The sequence below is a fragment of the Dermacentor variabilis genome, chromosome 5, assembly GCF_050947875.1.
Source record: "Dermacentor variabilis isolate Ectoservices chromosome 5, ASM5094787v1, whole genome shotgun sequence".
Lineage (NCBI taxonomy): Eukaryota > Metazoa > Arthropoda > Arachnida > Ixodida > Ixodidae > Dermacentor > Dermacentor variabilis.
In genome coordinates, this window is record NC_134572.1 from 178,264,420 (window position 1) to 178,287,818 (window position 23,399).

The following is a 23,399-nucleotide window of genomic DNA, read 5'->3' on the forward strand; positions in this document are numbered from 1 at the left end:
GTCGAAGTGCGCAAGTACGGGCGGCGACTGCATGCGTCGTTTGAGTTCTTGAAATGCGTCGGCATCCGGCGTTTCCCACTTGAACTCGACGTCATATTTAGTTAGCTGTGTCAGCGGCTCAGCGATGCGTGAAAAGTCCTTGACAGATCGCCTGTAGTAGGCACACATGCCAAGAAATCTACGCACTGCCTTCTTGTCGGTGGGCTGCGGGAACTTTGCGATGGCAGCTGTTCTCTGCGGGCCGGGGCTTACTCCGGATTTGCTGATGACGTGGCCTAGGAACAGAAGCTCATCGTAAGCGAAGCGGCACTTTTCCGGCTTCAGAGTGAGCCCTGGTGATTTGATGGCCTCTAATACTGCCGCAAGTCGACTAAGGTGGTCGTCGAAATTTTCGGTGAAGACAACGACGTCATCCAAGTAAACAAGACACGTCTGCCACTTCAATCCTGCTAACACCGACAGGCACCGGCCTGGTGATGGAGAACGCGACGGTCGTCGAAAATCTGATGAGCGGGTCCAGCGCGTCGACTTCTATACAGCAGTCATCGAATGTTCCAGACTAATCGTTGGGACCCGCGTGCCTTCCACAGAGTTCTACACCATTCGCGTCAGGCGATGAAATCAAATAACACAAGGTTCGGCGACAACAGACAGCGGATAGAAGCATCGATAACTTTCCAGAAACTTCGGATACATGCAGATGCGTCACGCGCTGTGCGATAACATTTGTTAGGCGGCGAAACGTGGTCGCCCGTTAAATATAAGTACACGTGTCAGTATTGAAGAGGCACCTAGGCAATCTTCACGCGAATGCCCGAAGAGACTACGGAGACAGCTCTAGTTTTGTCGCTGACGGAATATACAGGCGGGCAACTGACGCAAGATGGATCCTATAGGTCGCGAAACTTGGAACTAAAAGCGTGTCAAAAAGATATTGCGAGAGACACCATGTAGCGTGGAGCGATTGAAACGCGACTGGGTGAGGTGATGAGAAACACTGATGTAAAATAAACGTATGTGTAAAAAAAGTTCAAAAGTGTTTAAGCATAATACTATTAAATAAAGTAATGATTCACTTCGAAGTAATTTTGCCGTGCTAAGAAAGCAACTGAACGCTTTCTCCATTTTACGATATAAAAGTTGGTTCTTGCTGACCCCTACAGGCACAAAGTTGACACAAAATTGAGCCAGTCAGTGCATGCCTCTGTACAGCTTGTATGTCGTGCGGCATGGTGCTGGTCTATTGGGCGCGACAGTTTGGTCCAAGGTATCTTTTTCTTTAATTTCTTTGCGTGCTTGTGCATCCGTGGCATGCTCTTTGCTTCAAAATTTGGTGCAGCTAGCACACGGCAGTTATTGGCATAGAAAGACGTGACCGCAGACTGCGCGTCATGCTTGATCTTGACACTGCTGCGTCCGACGTGTCCTGTCTCTCCGTGACGATGAAGGCGGAGGGCAGTGCGACGAAGCAGCGTGCATTTTTTTATCACTCTTCGCAACACAAGCTCTTAGCGGACTACAGGAAGCAATATTGGTAGGTTGAAATGCTTTTTAAATAGTAATATGGTGTACTGCGGTCTTGTCTGATGAGTGTTTTATGTGGATACATGGCGTAGCAAATAATTTTTAGCTTCGGGGTGGATGGGTTTCGCATGTATTTCATTATTGTGACTGGGTGTTGGCCATACTACCTCTCACCCGTTGAAACATATTGACACGTGTACTTGCTCAACTTTATCGGGTGACCGCGTTTCATCGTATGACAAATGTTATCGCTTTGTTCAGGACGCGCCTGTATGTATCGGAAGTTTCTCTAACGTTATCGATGGGCCTATCAGCTGTCTGTTGTCACCAAACTTTGTGTAATATGATTGCTTGTATGCGCGACGCGAACTGCGTTGTACTTTCTGGAAGACACGCGGGCCCTGCAGCGATTTCTCCGGAACCTTCGATTACTCATGTACATAAGCCGACGTGCTTGACCCGCTGATCAGGTTTGCGAAACTGATGTGAAACTGTCGCGAGTAGCGAGCTACGCTGAGGCATTATCAGCTGCGGGAAGTGGAAACAGAAAGCGCTGTCAACATGGCGAAAATAAAAAAAGCTCGTGAGGAGCGTCGCGTGACAAAAAAAAATCATGGAAAAAGCATTAAGCACGTGATAACAAGCAGTCGTTTCCATAGTAATCGAGCGTGGCTACGTTGCATTCGTCATCTGCTTGTCTGCTTCGCCGCTCTCGAAGTTGTAACGCGTATCAGTCGTGCGGCGCTTCGGAGCTGTACTGCTCTTGCAACGGTAACTATGTTTACAGGTCTAGAAGCCAAGAACTAAAGGCAATAAATCTATATTAGCAGGCACAGCGTAGACACCGACCGGTAATAGAAAGCCTGCCTGGCCCGTGTCTTCATTGGTGCTGTGTTCCTTAAGAAATAGTTATACTAGCATCCAAAATGTGACATTGTCTATTACTTTGTGCTAGAGAAAGCGGAGGCAACTCCACTAACCAGCGACACTCATACCTGCCACGAACCAAGCCACCTATTGCGTGCTGTTCCCAGGATTCAACTTGCGATGTGCGAATTCGGAAAGGAAGAACGTAACAAGACGTAACAAGCATAGTCGGCTCAACACGTGATCATGTCGCGCTAAGCTTTAGCCTCTTCCGCTGCCGCGGCAGAGAGCCGGTGGACTCAGTCTAGCGTGCTTAGCTTCCGGTAGATTTTAATCGACACGCACTTGTTTAAACCGCCCAACCTCCCCCCCCCCACCCACATATGTGCACATTTTCTCGCAATATGTTCGTGCAACTTCAGTCGTTTACTGCGAAGTACACACCGTCTTCGATTACCACACTCCACGCATGCTCTTCAGAGAGACAATGGATGCGACACTAACGTGCGGCTGCTGCAATCAAATGTTGCAACTAAAATTATAAATGCGCAAGTTGCTATAAACGACGGTAGTTGCGCAAACATATTGAGGAAAAACAGGCACAGACTGTTTCGCAAAGCACCCCAACAGCTAAGCGTCGTATAAAACGTGCTGGGAACCAAGCATACTGGGCCGAGCCATCCGGACAGGGTCACGTGCCGGGCGGACTTCTTGAGAAATGAAGAAACCAAGGGGATGGCTTCAGGGAGAGTCGGCTCGCGAAGGCTGACTGTGTAACGTAATGATCCTTCCTATATGTTTATTTTTCCTATCTCCATGGTCAAATGAGGCTGCCTTTCGAAGGCTGACTGCTTGACACTGAGCACCCCAAGGAGGTCAGAAAAAAAATTTTGGGCTCCTCCCTCCGCAATTTATTGTTTTTTATTTCAAGGCTGTCAACCTCTGAAACATCGTTCCAGCGCACAATTGAACACGGACGAGAAGAGAAAGACAACACGAACGCCGGACTTCAACTGAATTTTATTCATAGAAAACAGGGCTTTATGTACAAAGGGGGAGGGGGGGGGCTGCTAGTGCGCAGGCCCACCAAAAAAAATCTCCTGGGTCTAGGCAACAGTCATCAGAAGTGTCAAACCAAAAGAAGAAAGGAATAAAAGCAAAAAAGTGAAATAAAGGTGAAAAAACCTTTTCCTCTCTTTTCTTCCCCTCTTTTTTACATCACTCAGTACAACCTTGCTCATTTCCCGCCCTACCTAGCTGATTCGACACACCCGTTTGCCCTGAGATAATCAAGTTCTTTTTTCCCGAGTACAACAGAAGGAGCACTGATGCAGTAATCCACTTGAAATCCACTTAAATCCATGAAATCCACTTAAAAGCGCTTCCAGGAGGGACAGAAAAAAGAGAGAAAGAAATTTATTGTAAGAGAAAAACTCTGAGGTCGGACTTCCAATACAGATGTGCGAAACTGCAAGTCTGCAATGTTCAGGTGAGCGAGGCGTAGCTGCAGGGTGCTGATTGTGGGAAGGTGGTAACCCGCGTGCATGTTTCCATCGCTTTGGACACTGTAGTCCCCGCCAAATGTAAGCGCTCAAAGCTGCGTCGTCGGTTATAACATGTTTCTTCAAAAACGTAACTAGTGGCATGTAAATGATTACTGAAAAAAAATTAATTGAACTACGGTGAGCGTTATCGAGCAAACAGAGTAATCGTTTAATTGCAAAATTACCAGAAAAGGTAATTTTGCAATTAAACTGGCAATTTTCACTGGCAATTTGTCACGTGTAATTCGTGACGTACAAGTTGGACTACCACATAACATTGTCAGGAAGTATAACGTCAATACATGTCGCTTTAATTAAATTCATGTTTTACGCGCTCATGTGTTGACGTAAGGGAGCTCCAGTAGCGCCAGTACTGTGGCGATATTTATCTCGTCTTCGAAATAGTCCCTTTGGGTCAAGCGGGATAAGCCACGTTTCGAACGCGTTTCTATCTTGCAAAGCGATTTATTTATTGTATCGTAACATGGTAACGCGGTTTAAATACTAAGCAAGGGCGACATGCAGGGAGGTCTGTTCACCGAGGATCAGGCACCGAGCGCTGAAGCTCTGTCCTCGAGTGAGGCGTTGACGATGCTCCCGAAGCGCGCACCTGCCTTCCTCGCTACACGATGACCCCATTGTAGCGCAAATACAAAGTGCACAACATCGGATAACGCGGGTGCTACGCCCACAGCTGATTTATTAGGTCCCTAGAAGGCCAGAAGAAGCGTACACCAAGATGAGCTCGCGCCACATTGGTATCATCAATTATCAACCAACTAGGCCAAGAACACGTTTCTCGTATCTGAAGTGGTGTTTACTACAATTTATTTATTTACGCATACTGTAACCCTGTTCTAGGGCTGTGGCAGGGTAGGAAAACGTAGTAAACTGGCATGAACAAGCAGTAAAATCTTCGAACAGCCCAACATACGTGCAACTGATTTCACGCAACCGCAGGACGAAGAAATGCTGCAGAGTTCTGATTCATGGAGGAGCGCGCAGCAGAACGGACACACGGTGAGCACGTACGCGAAACATTTGACTTATCGGTAAAGAAGGACGACGTTCCATTTTAAATGCATTGAAAATGCTGTGTTGAATGTAGTGTTTATTAATTTTCTTAAGCAAGTACGCCTATCAATATTATCAAGAAATGAGTTTCTGAAATGTACATGTGTAAGCATTGCAGATGCTTAGATGTTTATATTGTGTATTTCATGAGATATATTACCTGTAAACTTCTGAACTGTTTCTTGCTGCTGTCTGTGCTTTTGTGGAGTGCTGGGGCCCATCAAGCTGCCGTATAGTGCAGCGTTTTTCTAACTATCCCTGCCACTCTTGTTCACTTTTCGCGCGTATCGGTGTGGTAACACAAACTTGGAAACTTCTACTTCAACAATGCACCAACGACCCAACCAAGCAAACGTTGATAAAATGTCCGGCGTCAAAAAGGCCTGGAATTTGTTTCGCGTCATCTGGCGGGTGAATCATTTGCTTACATCATCGTCACTGTCGCTTGTCCTGTATGTTTCGGCGCATGCTTCTCCTTTTCCTCTTCGTATTTCCCCCCGCACAATCAAGTTATAGGTCTACTTTTCTCGCACGTTCGACTTGTATTTTAACTTGCTCTGCTAAGCTCTCACTGCGTTGTTTTTATTATGTCATGTAAAAGCTAGAAAGAAAAGAAAAAGCTCAAAAGCTATTCAACCTCCAGTTGAATTCGATGAAAGACTATTCCTGAGTGAGTGAGGGTTGAAATAGGGGTGGAATCACTGCGCGCAGCAATTTATCGCGTCACTCCTCGTTTGAGCATAGGAAGTAGGAAGAGTGTCGTACTCAATTTTTGTTTTTACTGCGCTATCTTCTGGACCGGCTGACAATATGACGTATCATGGCTTGTTAACTAATTTTCAATAAATTATCTTGGGGACCGGCTGACAATTTGATGTATCGTGCCTTGTTAATTTATTTTGAATAAATTCCGGAATTTAACGTGCAAGAACGACGACTTTTTTTAGGCATGCCGTCATGGTGGAAAAGCGTGCATAGGGTAATGATTATAGTATCAGGCTCCTCTGTTAGATGTCCTCTGTTAGAATCCGGCCGTTCGAAAGTTATATCGACCTATTTACTCGTACTTTTAAATATCACAATTTCACCACAAGGGCGAAACAATGAATGCGATAGCAACATGTTAGAACGTTTCACAAAACAAGGCTCGTAGCTTTAGTGGCAGCGGGAATTGCAGCAAACGTATGCTGGCTAAGTGAACACGCGTGGCGTGACGTGCTCAAACAAACGCGGACAGAAAGAACTCCATGACCGCGAACAGCGTCGGCTAGAAGTACAGGGTCGTCGGCCTCACGTTCCTGTAGGGCGGCATTCTCACGGCGGGCGTAGTGTGCATTCACTAGGCACTTTTTAATCGGGCTCCTGTTTGCGTATCGCCGTGTCTAGGCGCCCCCAGCGATGATCTTCAAAGTGCGCCGTACACTCAGCAGCACATCGTTCCCGCGCCTGAACCACGTACAGCGGTCACGGCACGTATGCGAGCCCTCGACACTTCAGTGTGATTAACGTTTCACAGGAGCTTCCCGGCCCGTTTTCAGGCGCTTAACAGTCGAAGCAGCGCCTCTATTTTTTTTTCAAATAGAAGAGGCTTTGCTCGGAGGCATGCTTGCACTGTCTGAGGGACGCAGTGTCTCGCTGCAGGTACCTCGGATCGATGGGTACTGTTCTATCCACCGTATACCATGGCTACTACGCGTGGTAAAACGATGTCACAAGCTGGCAGGGTGTGCGCGGTCTGCATAGGCATCACGGTCTGCTTCGACTCCACCAACAAGTGCGTACTTTGCACGGCGGCGCGCGTTCGCGCGCGCCGTATCTCGCTGCGGCTGCCGCGCTTCCTCAGACCAGCTTCTTGACAGCGAGTGTTCGCGCTCATCGAGTGTAATGTGTTCATGCTTGCGTGCGCGCGCTGACACCATGCTTGCTCATTCAGATAGTAGGCCAATGTTTCCAAGTTTATACGGCCGATAGAACTACTAACCCTACTTTGTATAGGTGTCTACCAATTTGCTCTCGCGATCGACGAAACTGCGACTTTTATTTGTGTTTTACAAAAAGGCCTTTGCACGGAGGGTTCCCGCCAAGGTGTGCGATTCTGTCTATCTCCAGTACATGTTAATTTTAATGCGTAAGCATTCTTTGACGAGCTTCCCAACGCTGTCACGGGAAAAGTGTATGTAACAAGCATGTGACGACCCTCGGGCATAATCTTCATTGGCTCACCAGGCTCGGTGGCCTGCCGGGCTTGATAGGCAACATTGTTCAGCGCACCAATAAACACCGACGAGCACAGCTGTACGGCGGCGAGTCATCTTTCATCACCACCACGCTGCCTAGCGTCTGTCTAATGAAGGGTGCCTCGAGCCCTCCCTTATTCACGAACCCGGGTGGATCGTGACACTGGCGACCAGTACCCACGGATCGTCCCACGCCGCCGCGAGCGGCGAAACACCGCCACCCGTTGCTGCCGCCATGCCGCTGTACTGAAGGCTCTATCCGTTCGAGAGAGATTTTACGAGGAATTTACGGCGAATTTACGAGCAACAAGTCCACGTGTTCTTCCGGGCTAACGACGCGCCCAAGGCCAAACAGCGGGACATTTTCCTGGTCAGCTGCGGGACCCGCGTCTTCAGTCTCCTGCTCGACCTCCTCAAGCCAGCCACGCTGCATGTTAAGACGCTTGGTGAGCCGCTCGCCATACTGCGCTCACATTTCAACCCAGCACCGTCCACACTAATGGCGTGTTTCCGATTCAACAACCGGAGCCGCAGGGAAGGAGAGACTCTTGGGCAGTTCGTCGCTGCTCTACGAGGGTTAGCGAGTCCGTGCGCCTTCGGGGACCAGCTGGACTCGCTGCTCCGGGACCCTTTGGTCTGCGGAATCAATAACACTGCCATGCAGACGCGACTACTAGAACATCCCGACCCCGCGCTGGACGGCGCCGTTAAGGCAGCGCTGGCAATGGAAGCTGCCACCAAGGACGCCGGCGAAATTGCCCGTGCGACTGGCTCACCGTCGGCGAAAGCGGCGGTCAACAAGTTGGCGACACAGGGCAGTACCTGCGGTCGCTGTGGTGGTGCCCACTTTTCCTCAGAGTGCAAGTTCTCTCATAATGCTTCACGTGCGGGAAAACTGGGCACCTGGCACGTGTATGCCGAAGAGGAAGGACGAACAGCAAACAGCATCAGCAGACTGGTTCAAGCCCAGGTATAACACAAGCCCGCGGCCAGGGTAGCCATCGCAAGGGTACGCAGCGGGGGCGTGCGGCAGCAGGCTCAAGTTCTTCCGCGGCCAAGATCCACGTCGTGGCCGAGGACCCGCCGATTTCCGACATGTGGCACACTGGCTTTCTTCCGTCCTCTGTGCCGCCGTACTTGCTGACCGTCAAAGTCTGTGGGCACCCTATTTCCATGGAGCTAGACACAAGGGCCGGCGTGTCAGTAATGGCCAGAAAACTTTTCAAGCGTACTTCCCCGGCTTGTCCGTCAAGGCTTCAGGCGTGATGCGTCGCATCTACTCCAGGCAGCTCTCCCAGGTCAGGCCCAGGTCAGCGTTCGCTTTGGCGACCGGCGGGCAACCCTTCCCCTTTACTTAACTAAGGGGTCGTCGCCGACGCTGCAGGGCCGAAACTTGATTCATGCAATAGGCGTTCGTCTGCCAGAGTGCCAGGAAGCCAGCCTGCATGTAGTGCAAGATGTCCCCAGCCTCCTCATGAGTTCAAGTCCCTCTACCAGCCAGGGGTGGGCACATTCGCCGGCACGACAGCTGACATCTATGTACCTGAGGGAGCCCGGCCACATTTTTTTCAATCCTTGCCCACTGCCGTTTGCCCTGAAGGACGGGGTCACCCAGGAGCTGCAACGGTTACAGCCAGAGGGCATCCTGTTGCCCGTCAAGTCGTCGGAATGGGCCTCTCCCATCCTACCAGTCCTCAAGCGAATGGCAGTGTCAGGATCAGCGGAGATTTCAAGGTTAGCATCAACCCCGTCGCTACCGTCCAGAAGTACCCGTTGCCCCGGATTGAAGATCTCTGGTCAGCGTTGTCCGGTGGACAGAAATTCGCCAAGTTCGGCCTTAGACATGCTTACTAGGAGCTGGTGCTCCAGGATGCCTTCCGGAAGCATGTCACAATATCCACAGCTTTGGGGCTCTTCCAGTACACGCGTTTACCGTTTGGCGTGTCCTGAGCCCCAGTCATATTTCAGAGGGAGATGGACAATCTCATCAGGGGCATGAGGCACGTGGCGGTGTGCTTGGACGACATCCGGCTTACTGGTAGCGACGATGGAGACCACCTGCATAACCTGCACAACGTCCTGACACGACTGCAGGACGCCGGTCTCAAGCTCAAGCTGGAAAAGTGCGTTTTCGTGGCCCCCAGGTTTGAATATTTGGGACATGTCATTTCCCAGGCTGGCCTAGCCCCGGCTTCCCGCAAAGTTCATGCTGTGCTCAACGCGCCTAAGCCCCAGAACAAGGGTCTTCCTACAGGAGTTTCCTGCCGAACCTGTCGGAGCATCTATAGCCGCTCCATCTTCTGCTTCGAGATGGTCGGCAATGGGTCTGGAAGGAGCAGGACCGCGCCTTCCAGCGCAGCAAGGAGCTAATCACCAAGGCTCCAGTGCTAGTACACTTCAATCCTGTCAAGCCTGTCGTCCTGACCGTAGATGCGCCGCCGTACAGCGTGGGAACCGTCCTGGCACACCGGCACAAGATGGCCAGGAACGCCCTGTGTCGTTTGCTTCTCGTCGGCTTCATGCTGCAGAGCAACGCTACAGCCAGCTGGACAAGGACGGCCTGGCCCTCATGGTCGGTGTCGAACGCTTCCACCAGTATCTGTGGGGCCGGAAGTTCGAGGTGGTCACGGACCACAAGCCGCTGTTGGGGCTGCTGGGGCCTGACAAGGCAGTTCCCGTACAGGCATCACCTCGAGTGGTACGCTGGGCCTTGTGGCTGGCAGCTTACAGTTACCAGCTGGTTTACCGTCCGGGAAAGGACCTGGGCCCTGCTGATGCCCTGATCCGCCTGCCCCTGCCAATGGTGCCTGATACTGTTCCAGAACCTGCTGAAGTGTTCATGGTGGGGCACGCGTAACCAGAGGCGCTCTCCAGATCTGCGGTATCGCAAGCGACCAGCCGGGATCCAGTCCTGTCTCAGCTGGTCAAGGCGGTGTCCCGTGGGGAGCACTTGGTCTAGCAGGCCTATAGCCACAAGGCCGCCAAGCACCTGGGCTCGTCCATGTTTATTGGTCCGGTGACCAATGTTGCCTACCTAGCATGGCAGGCCGCCGAGCCTGGCGGGCCAACGAAGATTATGCCCGAGAGGCCGTCACATGCTTGTTACACTTGTATCTGCAGAAAAGTGAGTAAATTCAAAAGATAAGCCGCTGTGATAATGTAAATGTAGATGATTGCTAGCTTTTAAGTGATAAGGAGCTATTTCAAGCAAAAAAGTAAAAAGTACTCATACACATACATAGGGCTCATTAGAATATGCATGGGGAAGCTTATAGTTCGGGTGGATCAACTGAAATTTGGGGGTGGATCAACTGAAACTTGGGGGTGAATCAAATGAAATTTGGCGGTGGATCAACTGAAATTTGGGGTGGGTCAACTTGAAATTTGGGCTTGAGTCAACCTGAAATTTAGTGGTAGGCGAACTTAAATTTGGGCGTGGGCCAACCTGAAATTTGTGGGACGGCCAAATTGAAATGAGGAGAGGGCCAACCTAAATTAGGGGGTGGGTCAACTTGAGATTTAGACATGGGCCAATTAAAATCTGGGGCGGGCCAACTTAAATTTGGGGATGGGGCAACGTGAAATTTGGGGATGGGTCAACTTGAAATTTGACGGTGGGCCTACTTAAATTTGGTAGCGTGCCAGCTTAAATTTCGCAGTGGGCCAGCTTAAATTAGGGGTGGGCCTATTAAATATGGGGATGGGCCAACTTAAATTTGGTTGTTGCCCGATGTCCAAATGAACGCTGCTGAGCGTGCTTCGAGTTATGTGCACCTCGCGGGCAAGCGAACGCGTTGAGACGCTTCGTGCGCTTTCATTGGGCCTTACCGACGCGCAGTCAGAACACAGGCGAGGGCTTGTGTGGGCAAGGAACGCATGCATATGGACAGGCTTGCGAAAGCGAGAGAGAGGGAGAGAGATGGAGATTGTGAAGAGGAAGATGCGCTATTTTCTGCAGCCCTTTAGGGAGCCCGACTCAGTTCCTAAGTGACAGTGAGGGTGACATGGCATCGCGGCGATGCACACTCACCTCAAGCAACGCCTCACGCGCTACTGCGGTCTGGTGTTACCTTTCGATCACTCTGCTCCGTCGAGGCGCGCTCGTGCCCGTCGTGCCGGCTCGATCGGTACGATTGCCTTGAAGGGGCGGGATTCGGCGAGAATATCTGACAATTGTCTACTAAAGCCTAAGAATTCTTTGCCACCGGAAAGGTCATGGGTCGACGCGCATGAACTAGTAAAGGCAAGTAAGCAAAATTAAGCAAAAACGAAGTCACAGCCGAGCCATACAGTAGTTATGCTTTAGTAGACAATTTTCAGGATTTCTGTAGCTTGCTTTCCTGCGTTTCACTAATAAGCATTTGCACGGACGGTTGCCCCCAAGGGATGCGAAGCTACGGCCAGGCACACAGCGCGCGCGGAGGGGGAGGTTAGCGTGTGCGTTTTATTTTGTGAAAGAAACGAAAGCGCTTTCCCTTTTCCTCACCTCAGTTTGAAAGCCTACCGGTTTGGTCCGAGGAACTGAGACAGCAAGACGGCTGCTCAGCTCAACTAGCTCAGACACTTATGCGTGCCGTCAGTATTGTTGAGTGTTGGGCGGCCTTACCCTTGGCGACAATTTCCGCTTTCGCTGGAAGACCGATCATGGGAAGATTGGTAACCTCCCGAATTTGCGAGGTGTGAAGGAACAAGCGTGGCAGAAAAGCCAATGACGATGAGAAGACTAGATGGCCATGTCCAGGCATGAAAGGAAAGCCGCCAAGGAAAAGGAGTGCGAAAGGAGACGAGCGTGAGGTCACCGCTGCTGTTCTGTTTGTGATTTAATTTTACGTTATCCACCGCCAGAGGAGAAATGGGGCTGATTGAAACATGGCGTAATTATGACCGCGATTTGACCCGAAGAATGGGAGGCATACGGCCAAACAGAGCTTCCCCGCCCTGCTGTAGTTACACAACAATCACAAGAATATTCAATGCCATGGTTCAGAAAAGGTTTATTTCAGCAAAAGACTATAAGAACATTTAGAGTCTTATACCACCAGGACAATAACGTATACACGACGAGCAGCAACAAAAAAGTACCTTTTAGATCGGTTCACTATTGACAAAAGCTGCCCATTACAAGAGACCAACATGGGAAAACACGGGGAAGGCGGGAGATGGAAATTCAAGACGATGAGCAAAACGAGAACAAGGTGAAAGCGGGAGCCAACGTTTCGACAAGTGAACTTGTCTTTTTCACAGCGACATATGCTTTCGCCAACCAACAAGTGATGCAGGTATTGCCAAGAGCTGTTAGCTATCTTAGAAGGTCCACAAAATGAGTGAAATTCTACAACTAAAACAATATGAATACAAAATGTATGCATGCACAAATGTGCAATATAGATTGCGATTTAGTGGCCTGATAAAGAGGTAGTGTGCTGCTCCGGCTATCTGTGCAGGTGTAGCATACTAAGGTTACAATTTGAGAAATCTTCGACGATCCTTGGCAGTGAAGGTGAATTGCCAAACGCTTCTAGGAAGGTATGTTTTTAATTAGAAAAGAACTGTATGCTTGAAGTTCATTATTTGCTGCGGAGAGAACATTCGTATACCTTTTGTGTAACTGCATAACTCAGTATAAAACAGAGCCGCCACCCAGTACAAATGTCGCGTTTTCTCAGTCGTGTCCTGCAGCCGACACAGAAGGAGCGGGTGGAAGAACACAAAGCTGTCCTGCCCGCCAAGCAACCATTGCGGCTAACTCCTTGCATGATTTTGACTTGAGTCTCACTACAACGATTAGACTACTTGACGAGATCGCAATTGGCCAACTTGATGACAATCAGCTTAAAAAGGGTCGCCAAGATAAATTGGCGGACGTTCGCATTTTAAAATTTACCGCCAGACGTAAAAGAGAGAGAGAGGTAGAAAAACTATTAAATGTACTTGCTGGGGTCAAGGGGAGTTGGGGACGGGAGACTAGCCCCAGAGGATCTCCCCTTCCTCAGGAGACGACCAGACCTTAAGTCTTGGCGGCGGCGGCTGCCAGCCGGACGTAAGATCTAGGGTGGTGGCGTGGTTGGCAAGCTCTACCTTCGCGTTACCACCTGCGGCGTGGGATGCAATTTGTTCATCTAGTCCGCAGTACGCAAACGAAGAATTATCAGAGCACGCTTTAGCCGTAGTCGAATCAAATTTCTGGCGTCTTCTAAGTCATGAGTTCTCATATCGTCCTACTGCATGCAACAGGTCACAGAATCAGTCAAAGAACTTAGAGAGAAAGGCTATTCAATGAATCTTGAAGAGGTTCTTTTTTTTTTCCGGCGGCATGCCTAGCATCTCTAGCAACTTTTGCGTGTTGGGGCATTTATACTTTGGAAAAAGTCGGGTTCGGCAGCTTTGAGTGGACGGCCACAGAGGCCTGGGCCATGCACCCACTGCTGCGGTGGCTATAGGTGTGCGTGTCATTGAGTATTTGAGCAGCGCATTAGCCGTCCTCGGGGAAGGAGAGTTTCTTCGGCTTTGGACAGCGCGTTTTGTTACAATTAGGATCAATCACATGTCACTGCCCATGCTTCAATATTAGTGAAGCCTCTCTACTGTAAGCCGTTTTGTGTGTCCGCGACTGTTTTGTTTGTTGGCCATCCTCGAAAGTTCTGCATTTATGTCAGCTGACGTTAGCGTGCTTGTAACTAGATACACCTGTCAATCATGACAGTGAATAGCACCCAATAAAGGGAAAGCTTTGTGAATCCGGCTCCTGGGGGGAGGGGTATCCTGTAAGAGTCCACTTAGTGGACTGTCCATTTCGGCCGCTGCTAATTGGGTGCAGCTGTACGACCGAGGAAGAGACGCGCGGCCCCAGCCAAGCAGCAGCGGCCCAAATGCAGAGTGTACTAGGGGGACTCCTGCACAATACCTCCCCTGGATTTCTTCTTCATATGAAGAGAGCACTCTGTTACAGGTTATTGCTGTCGTCACTGAAGTTATTTATTTGCATTCTTAAACAGGATAACGTGGTCACCCGAGGAGCCAACCGCCTAGGGATTCGGAGCCCCACCGACGACATGATGCTGGACGAGGTACGACATAATTAGCGCTTATGTCGCACTCGCGTATCATTTATCGTAAAAGAAGCTTTGAAGAAAAATGCGAAGAGTATACTTTCACTTTGTCAGCCACGTACTTTTTTGTAGTACCCTCGCCACGTAATCTTTTTTTTTCTAAATCCCCCTCGGAGACGATTCACTGTTACGATGATGTTTACGAATTAAAATCATTAGACAGTTGTGAGCTTGATTTACTAAAGGCAATAGTATCCTTTGCCTACTTCAGCCGTTTTGAGCCTATCCATCTATATTAGCCGCATACGCCGACCCAGTGACCCAAGTTGCCTACCTGCTTGGGCCACTAGGTATGCACTCCTGGTCGTGATTAGTCGAGGTAGTTCCATTGCAGTCATTGCAGTTTCGTGATATCTTACTGTCGTCATGCCTAGTGTGCCTGTATATACTCCCACGGGGAGCAGAGTTGCGCATAGGTCCGCTTTATGTTCCAGCTCTGCAGTTAAACCACTCCTCGCGCGCGGAGGAGGCAAATGTCGCGCGATGTTCCATTTACTTTTTTTTTCTACTGGTCGCGAGCTGCATGCGGCAATTGTTAGCAAGCGCTGAGCAAGATGACACTCTTTAATGCAGGCTACGCTCGAACCATTGACGCAGCCAAAGAGGGTAGGGTATCAACTTCCCGAAATCTTTAGTCTGTACATATATGCACGAACATATACAAACACACACACGAACATGCGTATAGGGGGTAGGACCTCCCTCGATCCGCCGAAATAAAATCCTTACTACGCCCATGGCTTGAGCAGCTCAAAGGTTCGCGAGAAAACGCGCATTACCTTGCAACAAAAAGTGGTGCAATGTTTTCCATCCTGCATATGAAGTTTTCTCACCGAGGCCGGAAGGCACGAAATGTTTTAAAGGGTCTTTAAAGAAAGCTTCACATACGTAAGGTGGATAATTATGTGAGCGCATTTCGGTGGCCGAAACCTGCCGATTAATGATCGTCGCCAAGCGAACTACTGTGCCTGCAGTTATGTCAGTCACCGTTAACAGTGACCGTCATTCATCAATAACGTCGTTCACAGCAGCTGCACGTTTTCGATGTATGCGAGGCGGACGCGTAGATTAATATGCATTTGAACTGTTCGCATGGCACATATTATGCAAAGCTTATTCTTATGATTCGTTCATACCGCAAACTAAACAGCTGCTCCATATCACTAAATCTGCAAGCAGAAAAAGATTCAAGATGCAGAAACTTCTAGATCAAATTTCTTTCGTACAAAGGAATGGATCAGCAATGGCTGGTGGTAGCAGGGGAAGAGTACTGATTGTTGCAGCCTTGGGGCGCAGAATTCAAAGCCACTGGAAAGGCAACAATTTATTAAGAGTAGCAACAGATTATTTTTCTTGCACTAATCACGTAAGATGGCAAACTTGCAAAGTAATTATTTACACATTGCGGACTCCAATATGACAACACATCTTTCTTTATCTCTTCATACTATTCAGGTTAACTTATTATAACACAGGGCTTATTTAACATACAAAAATAATTTTACAATCCTCACGTCCACTAGGGCCGATCGAACAAGCAAGATATTGCGGATGGTAAATGCTGAAGCCATGACACCTGTCTCATAAGCGGGAGCGCACGATGTTTTCGCTTACTACAAGACAATGAACACTAGCACATCAATTAATGTTACATAAGAAATGGGAACGCCGACAAGAAATTAAAAAATAAACAGAGGAGAGAAAAACCCGGGTGCAGCCGGCGAAATGTATCTGCGCTATGGTATTCGCTCTGCATTGAGCACACTGTTGTAGACCCGCATAGTCAGAACAATCGTACAAGCAACATAGCGAATTCAGTGAGTCGGTAAGTTAACATTCTTAGCGTATATGTGCAGCGCGACAAAGACGTGTCGTTCATTCTTTGTCCCGCGTCTGTGGCGCGCAGCACATATAGAGCAAGAATCGTTCAAGTGGACAACCTTTCATGCCAGGCGTACGCATTTCAGCATTAGCAGAGTTGCTACTCGAGATAAATGCTGCTTTAGTGTAAACAAGCGAAACTCACCTCTGTAAACACGGCGAACGCACCTCGCATTTATTGATTTATTTAGTTAGTTACAAATACTGCTATCTTGCATAAGCAAGACAAAGCAGGAGTGGGTGCATAACTGTTGAAAGCAAAGAAAAGTTAACATATATAATTGGGTAGTTGAATAACTAATTGATCAAGAGGCAATACACGCAAGGACGCTTCAAGGTTATTCCAAAGTTCAATGGTGTGGGCGAAGAAGGAAAACCTAAAACAATCCAGGGATGGTTTAAGGGGAACAAGGTTTAGATGGGTCCGCCTGGTACGGGGTGCTGTACAACTTGTGAAAACAGCGGGTGATATAATGTGATCCTGGTCCTTTTTGGAGCCAGCCGGTCTCGGCCCACATAGTGTCCGGAGCACGTCTGTTCGTCAGCGAGCCACCGCGTAAAAAGCTTTGCCACCTTCCGTGCGGTTTGTGCAGTTTGGTGCGCTGCACCCCGTCATACTGGAATACAAGCGTCAATATGATATGTCGCGTATCATTTCACCAAAGTCCTTAACTTAATGTCGTCGTATCCCGTACCTTAAGAATTAAATTATGGGGTTTTACGTGCCAAAACTACTTTCTGATTATGAGGCACGCCGTAGTGGAGGACTCCGGAAATTTCGACCACCTGGGGTTCTTTAACGTGCACCTAAATCTAAGTACACGGGGTATCCCGTACCTGCAACCCGGAACCGATTAATGCAACGCACGCTCGACGGTCCGCTGATTGCAGTGTTGATGACTCTGACGAAAACGAGTCGGCGTCTTGCCCGTAAAGTTGGCTTTGCAGCGGCACATTTGAACATTTGACGTCATTTTGCACCACGTGGTAGCGCTCGGCGAATAACGGCGCGAGTGGCGCCGGAAAAGTTATGTGCAACTCTGCTCCCTGCGGGAGCATGTACAGGAACACTAGTCATGCCGTCGTCGTCACGCCCTCTATCCGGGCCCAGTAGCCTAAGTTGTTTAATAGCTTGGGACTCTAGGTATGGGCGCGTGGTCGTTGCATCGCCGTCATTCCAGCTTTGTCATCCGACACTCGACATGCCGCCGTCATCGTCTAATCTTCGTCATACAGTCGTCATACATTCGTTGTCATACCGTCATATTGATGCCGTCGTGGTCATCGTCAATCGTCATCATGTCAGCTTCATGATTTGACTCTCGCCATGCTGCCATCATCACTCTTGCTTCAATCCAGTGGTCCCAGTTGTCCAATAGCCTGTGACACTAGGCAGCTGTTCGGAGTCGAGATGTTGTCATGGTCGCTGCGTCGTCGTCATTCCAGCTTTGTCATGTGACTCTCGTGATGTCGTCATCATACCATTGTCGTCACGCAGTTGTCGTCATGCCCTGGTCGTCACGCTGTCGTTTTATCATTGTTATCACTTCAGTAACGTCACCTCATTGTCTTTCTTCGTCATTGTATTGTAATGATGCTGTCGTCAATTATTCGTAACTACGTCGCCGTTGTCATGCCGTCATCGTCAGACCGTCGTCGCAATACTGTCGTGGTCGTGCCATCACCGCCATCCAGTCTTGTCATCCGACTCTCGTAATGCCGCCATCGTCACACCATAGTCGTCATACAGGTTTCGTGATACAATCGCCGTCACGCCACTGTCATCATACACTCGTCGTCATTCGTTTGTCCTCATTCTGGTATCAGGCCATCGTCGCCCCTGCATTGTCGTCATCCAGTCGTTCTCATGCATTCGTTATACCGTTGTCGGGCTGCCATTGCGGTCGTTTCTTCGTCATCTTCGACATCCGACTCTGCTCATGTCGTCGTCTTCACACGATTTTCATCATGCCGTCGTCGTCATAGCACATTCGTTGATCCATCAGCGTCATTCCTTGTTCGTCATTCTATCGTTATCAGGCTGTCATTTGAAGGAGCGTAGGTTAGGCATTGTTGGTATTCCATAACTGAGGTGTCCATTTTCGTGCGCTAAAAAACCTCAGTTACGCTGTCAGTATTTAATCGTGATTATTCCACCGTTGTCATGCCATAGTCAACATTAGTTCGTCATCGCACAGACGCCTTCATGCATTCATTGTCATACCGTCGTCGTCATGCCACATTGGTCGTGCCATCATCGTCATTCTCGCTTCTTCAGCGGTTTTCGTCATACAGTCGTCGTCATCTCATTGTCCTGATGTCGTATTAACGTTGTCGTTGTTATAACATTTCAATAAGTTCAATAACGACATCTCATTGTCGTCATGCCGTCGTCGTTACGCGCCTTTGACGTTCAATCGATGCCAGTCCTTCGTAATTCCACCGTCAGTGCGTCAGCGTCATACAATCGGCGTCATGCCTTCATGCTCGTAGGCCACCTTGGCAAGCGAGTGCCATAGGAAAGTGGGACGACATTGGAGCACGTCGCGTATAGCCAAAGCCATGAAAGTCTCACAATTACCGCTAGACGTGTTAATTAACGCTTCTTCAGGAATATAATCTGTCACTATATTAGTGCATTCCTATTCGCATTACCATCTGCAGTAATCGTGAGAGGAGGTCTGACGCAGTTTTTATTAATTTGTTGTATTGGAAGTGTTAACTTTCGTCGCGGCTTTTCGCATAACATTTGATTGCCTAATGAATATATTGCAATGACATCATGTAGTGAGTAAATAAAAAGACATACACACATATGAAAAAATATAAAAAATACACATGCCATACAGGCAAAATAGCTTCACTAGAAAACGACACTCTCAACACAAATGTAGTGCGCCTGAAGGCTTCTCGGCAGTCAAGAACATACATACATACATACATACATACATACATACATACATACATACATACATACATACATACATACATACATACATACATACATACATACATACATACATACATACATACATACATACATACATACATACATACATACATACATACATACATACATACATACATACATACATACATACATACATACATACATACATACATACATACATACATACATACATACATACATACATACATACATACATACATACATACATACATACATACATACATACATACATACATACATACATACATACATACATACATACATACATACATACATACATAAATACATACATACATACATACATACATACATACATACATACATACATACATACATACATACATACATACATACATACATACATACGTACATACATACAAACAGCTCCAGCAGTGACCTCACCGTGTCTTGACTTTGACCACAAGCAGCGCGCTTGCGTATACTATTTTAGCCTACGATGCTGTAGCCATTACGATTTTATTCCATCTCTATTCCTTTTCTGTCTACGTCAGTTGCCCGAGCGGTGCTCAGCCCACGTTGTCATTGTGACGGGGCCGGTCGTGAAGGTGTATGCTTAGAAAAAAAATCCGTACTCCGTAAACGAGCCCTAATATTCTCAACCGACATTGCTCGCGGCATTTCTCGCGTCTTCCTTGCAGCCCATCGTACGGCTGGGCAGACGTGGTGCTGCTGCTGCCAGGATGCGCGCCGACACCGACCCGCTCGGGCTACGCTCGGGCATCGATCGTGGGACGGCACGGGCGCGTCGTCGAGCGAGCCCTGCTTCGGAAGACCAGGGCCCGACGCTCGGTGAGACGTCGCGCCGCCGTCTTGTTATAAAGAGCCGAAGGTGTCGTGACAAGTCGTAGGCGCAGAGACGGACGGAAGAAGAGACGAATTGTCATGATGTTGAGGCAACAAGCTGAGAGATCCACAATTCTAAAGCTTAAGATGATTGAGGTTCTGAGTGTCTGTAAGTCGCCGCTGTGGCACAGTGGCTATGGTCGTAGGCTCGAAGCCCGGTTGCGGCTATGTCATTCCGATGTGGAGTGCAGTAGCTAGCTGGGCGACTCGGTACACGGACGAAGAATAGACAAACACGAGCGCTGTGTTTGTCTATTCTTCGTCCGTGTTTTTTTAGTGCGCGCTGTGTGTAATAGTTATGAAGATATTCCGATGTGGGGCAGAATTTAAAAGAAAATACGCTTTGGTACTTAGAGTGCGCATTAACTTAACACTTAGGGAACAGTAAGTATTCGAAATTCGACCGGGCATCGCATTATATGGGGCCTTCACAACCCACCGTGTTGTTTCTATACGTTAGACACCATCTTCGTTTTACTTGTATTCAGTAGTGGCGCGACTGAATCATTGTGTCCTTCTCTCTTTCCTATGAAACTTCTGCTTTTTGGGCAGAGAGCAAAGAGACCTCGGGCGACTGTTCTCGAGTATGAATTTTTTCCCATTCTTGATCTTAAAAATTGGAGCGACCTTTCTCTCTTTCCTTTATCCCCACTGCCATGCTTCTAAATCATAATAGCATAGCAGTGTCGAAGAGGAAAAAGTGTATGTGCGTAAAATGTGGGAAGCCATCACGTGGCAGATCCCACCGACGTCATTGAGGCGCGAATGGCTTCATTCGCCACCGTCGTACAACCGCTAACCGTTCCCGCCATACTGAAGGAAGCTAGACTTTAGTATCCCACCAGCGCGGCGACAGGTTGTCCCAGTTTTTGCGCAGCCCTAAATGCCCCGTTAGGCGGTAGTCCGTCCGGTCAGCCTTAATGGATAGCTCAAAAGAGAGTTTTCGCATTTGGCAATGGAACTGCAGGGGGTATTCCAACAAGCAAACCCCTCTGCAGCCGTTTTTCAGGTCTTTCGCTGTCAAACCTCAGCTCATTGCTCTCCAGGAAACATTAGTCTCCGCCGCCTCGCTCCGGGGATACAGGGCCGTGTAGGCCCGGCCTGGGAAGGAGGGGGGAGCAAAGGAGCGGGGCATTTGTACCTTGATTGAAAAAAGCCTTATTCATCTCACCCACAACCTCAAGCTGGCGAGCAGTCGAATCGAATATGTCATGGTTGAGATCCTGCTCGACGCACTGCAGCGGAGTCAGCGCAGAAACAGCGTGTTCGTCCTTAATATATATAGCAACCCCAAGGACTCGCGCCAGCAGTTCAAAACCATCCTCAAGAAAGCGATCGACATGGCTGGCCTTCGACCCTTGGTCGTCGTCGGCGACTGCAACACACCGTACTGCATTTGGGGTTACGTCTACGACACTACCAAGGGGCGCAACCTGTGGCAAGACGCTAATGTGATGGAACTCACTCTGGTTACTGACAAGGATTCTCCTACGTGCATCGGCGACTCCGTCACGCTAGACTCGACACCCGACCTGGCCTTCGTCAGGAACGTCGAAGACGTAGGCTGGGAGAATACTGCCATGGAGTTCGGCAGCGACCACTACATTCTCGAGACCAACTTCAAGGTTTCTCGGGGTAGGGTCAGGGAATTCACGTTCATCGATTGGGACCATTTTTCCAAGATTCGTGAAGAACCCGGGGGAGCCAGGGCACCCGCCACACCCAAAGAACGATGCGAAGGCATCCGCAATGACGCTTCCGCGGCCACCAAGAAAGTGGAAACCGATCTCGACGCCTAGCGCATGAACAACAGACTCGCCCACCTAATCGACGCCAAGAACGCCTTGCTCCGCCGATGGAAGGGTCAAAGGCTCAATCGCAGACTCTGAAAGAAGATCTCGGAGCTCAACAAGGTTATCGATGGCCACTGCAAAGCGATATGCCAGCAGCAGTGGGACGAGCTCTGCGAATCTATCTGCGGCCAGATGCGCAACTGCAAGTACTGGGCTATGCTGAAGCACCTTCTCGACGAAAGCGGCTCCAAGTCAAATCAGAGGCATACGTTGGCTCAGGCCCTTCACGAAGACACCAGGTCTCACACGGTCGATGAACTCGTCTAAGAACTCACACAGAAGTACCTGCTCGTCCGTCGCGACTGGGATCCGGCGACCCAACTCCCGGACTACCGAGGCCCTCCTCGCCCCGAGCTGCATGCAGACTTCTCCGTTGCCGAGGTCAGAAACGCCATCTACGCGCTCAATCGCAAGTCTGCGCCAGGTCTGGACTGAGTCACTAACAGAATGTTGAGAAACGTCGACGACCCGCCGATCCTCTTTCTCACCGACAAGATGAACGAGTCCTGAAAGAGCGGCATTGTAGCTGCAGAATGGAAGACGGCCTGCACGGTGCTCATTCTCAGCCCGGCAAGGCCCCAACATCGAGAACCTCACGCCGATTTCTCTAACCTCCTGCATCGGCAAGGTCATGGAGCGCGTCGTCCTCAACAGGCTCAACGGGTACCTCCAAGAAAACAAGGTTTACACGTACAACATGGTCAGCTTCCGCGCCGGACTCTCCACGCAGGATGCCATGAAACTAATCAAGCATGAGATCGTGGATGGCCGTTCCAGGGACGTAAGGCTCTGCTGGGTCTGGACCTCGAGAAGGCTTTCGACAACGTGCTCCACACCTTCATTGTCAAGAGCATTTCGGATCTGGGTCTCTTCGAGATTCCGCAGCTGCGTCAGCTCTTTTCTAATGGACAGGAAGGGCAAGCTTCGCATTGGGGACTTCCGCTCCGAAAATGTGCACCTCAGAGGGCGGGGCAAACCTGAGGACGCGTCATCTCCCCCACACAGTTTAACATCTGTATGATTGGTCTTTCCGAGAGGTTGGCACGCCTCGAGGACGTCAAGCACACCTTCTACGCCGACGACATCACCATCTGGTGATCCGGCGGCTGCGAAGTCAGAGTCGAAGAAGCCATGCAGGAGGCGATCGACGTGATCGAGGAGTATCTCCGACCTACCGGACTTCGATGCTCCCCCGTCAAGTCGGAGCTTCTGCTTTACGGAAAAGAGAAGGGAGGCAGACCCAAAGTTCGGAAGCCAGTCCCCGAAAGTAGCATCAGTCTTCGTACGTAAGACGGGGGTTGATACCTAGGGTCGACATCATTCGGGTCCTGTGCATGTTTATTGAATTCAACAGCTGGAACGGAACGGCTCTCCGCAAGATCATCGCAAAGACGGACAACGCTTTCCGCCTCGTTCGCAGAATCGCAAACCGGCACCGAGGCATGAAGGAAAACAATCTCCTCAGGCTCATCAAC

General features: G+C 49.3%; 1 protein-coding gene across 4 annotated transcripts in view; it reads left to right on the forward strand.

The window, feature by feature from the left end:
* The window catches only part of LOC142582045 (uncharacterized), a 170,152-nt gene that overhangs the window by 16,123 nt on the left and 130,630 nt on the right, over window positions 1-23,399 (forward strand). For all 4 annotated transcript variants that reach the window (XM_075691465.1, XM_075691463.1, XM_075691464.1 and 1 more), the window contains exons 3-5: window positions 4,896-4,955; window positions 14,242-14,313; window positions 19,867-20,017. In XM_075691465.1, coding sequence (XP_075547580.1) covers window positions 4,896-4,955; window positions 14,242-14,313; window positions 19,867-20,017 — 283 coding nt within the window. The remainder of the gene's footprint in view (window positions 1-4,895; window positions 4,956-14,241; window positions 14,314-19,866; window positions 20,018-23,399) is intronic.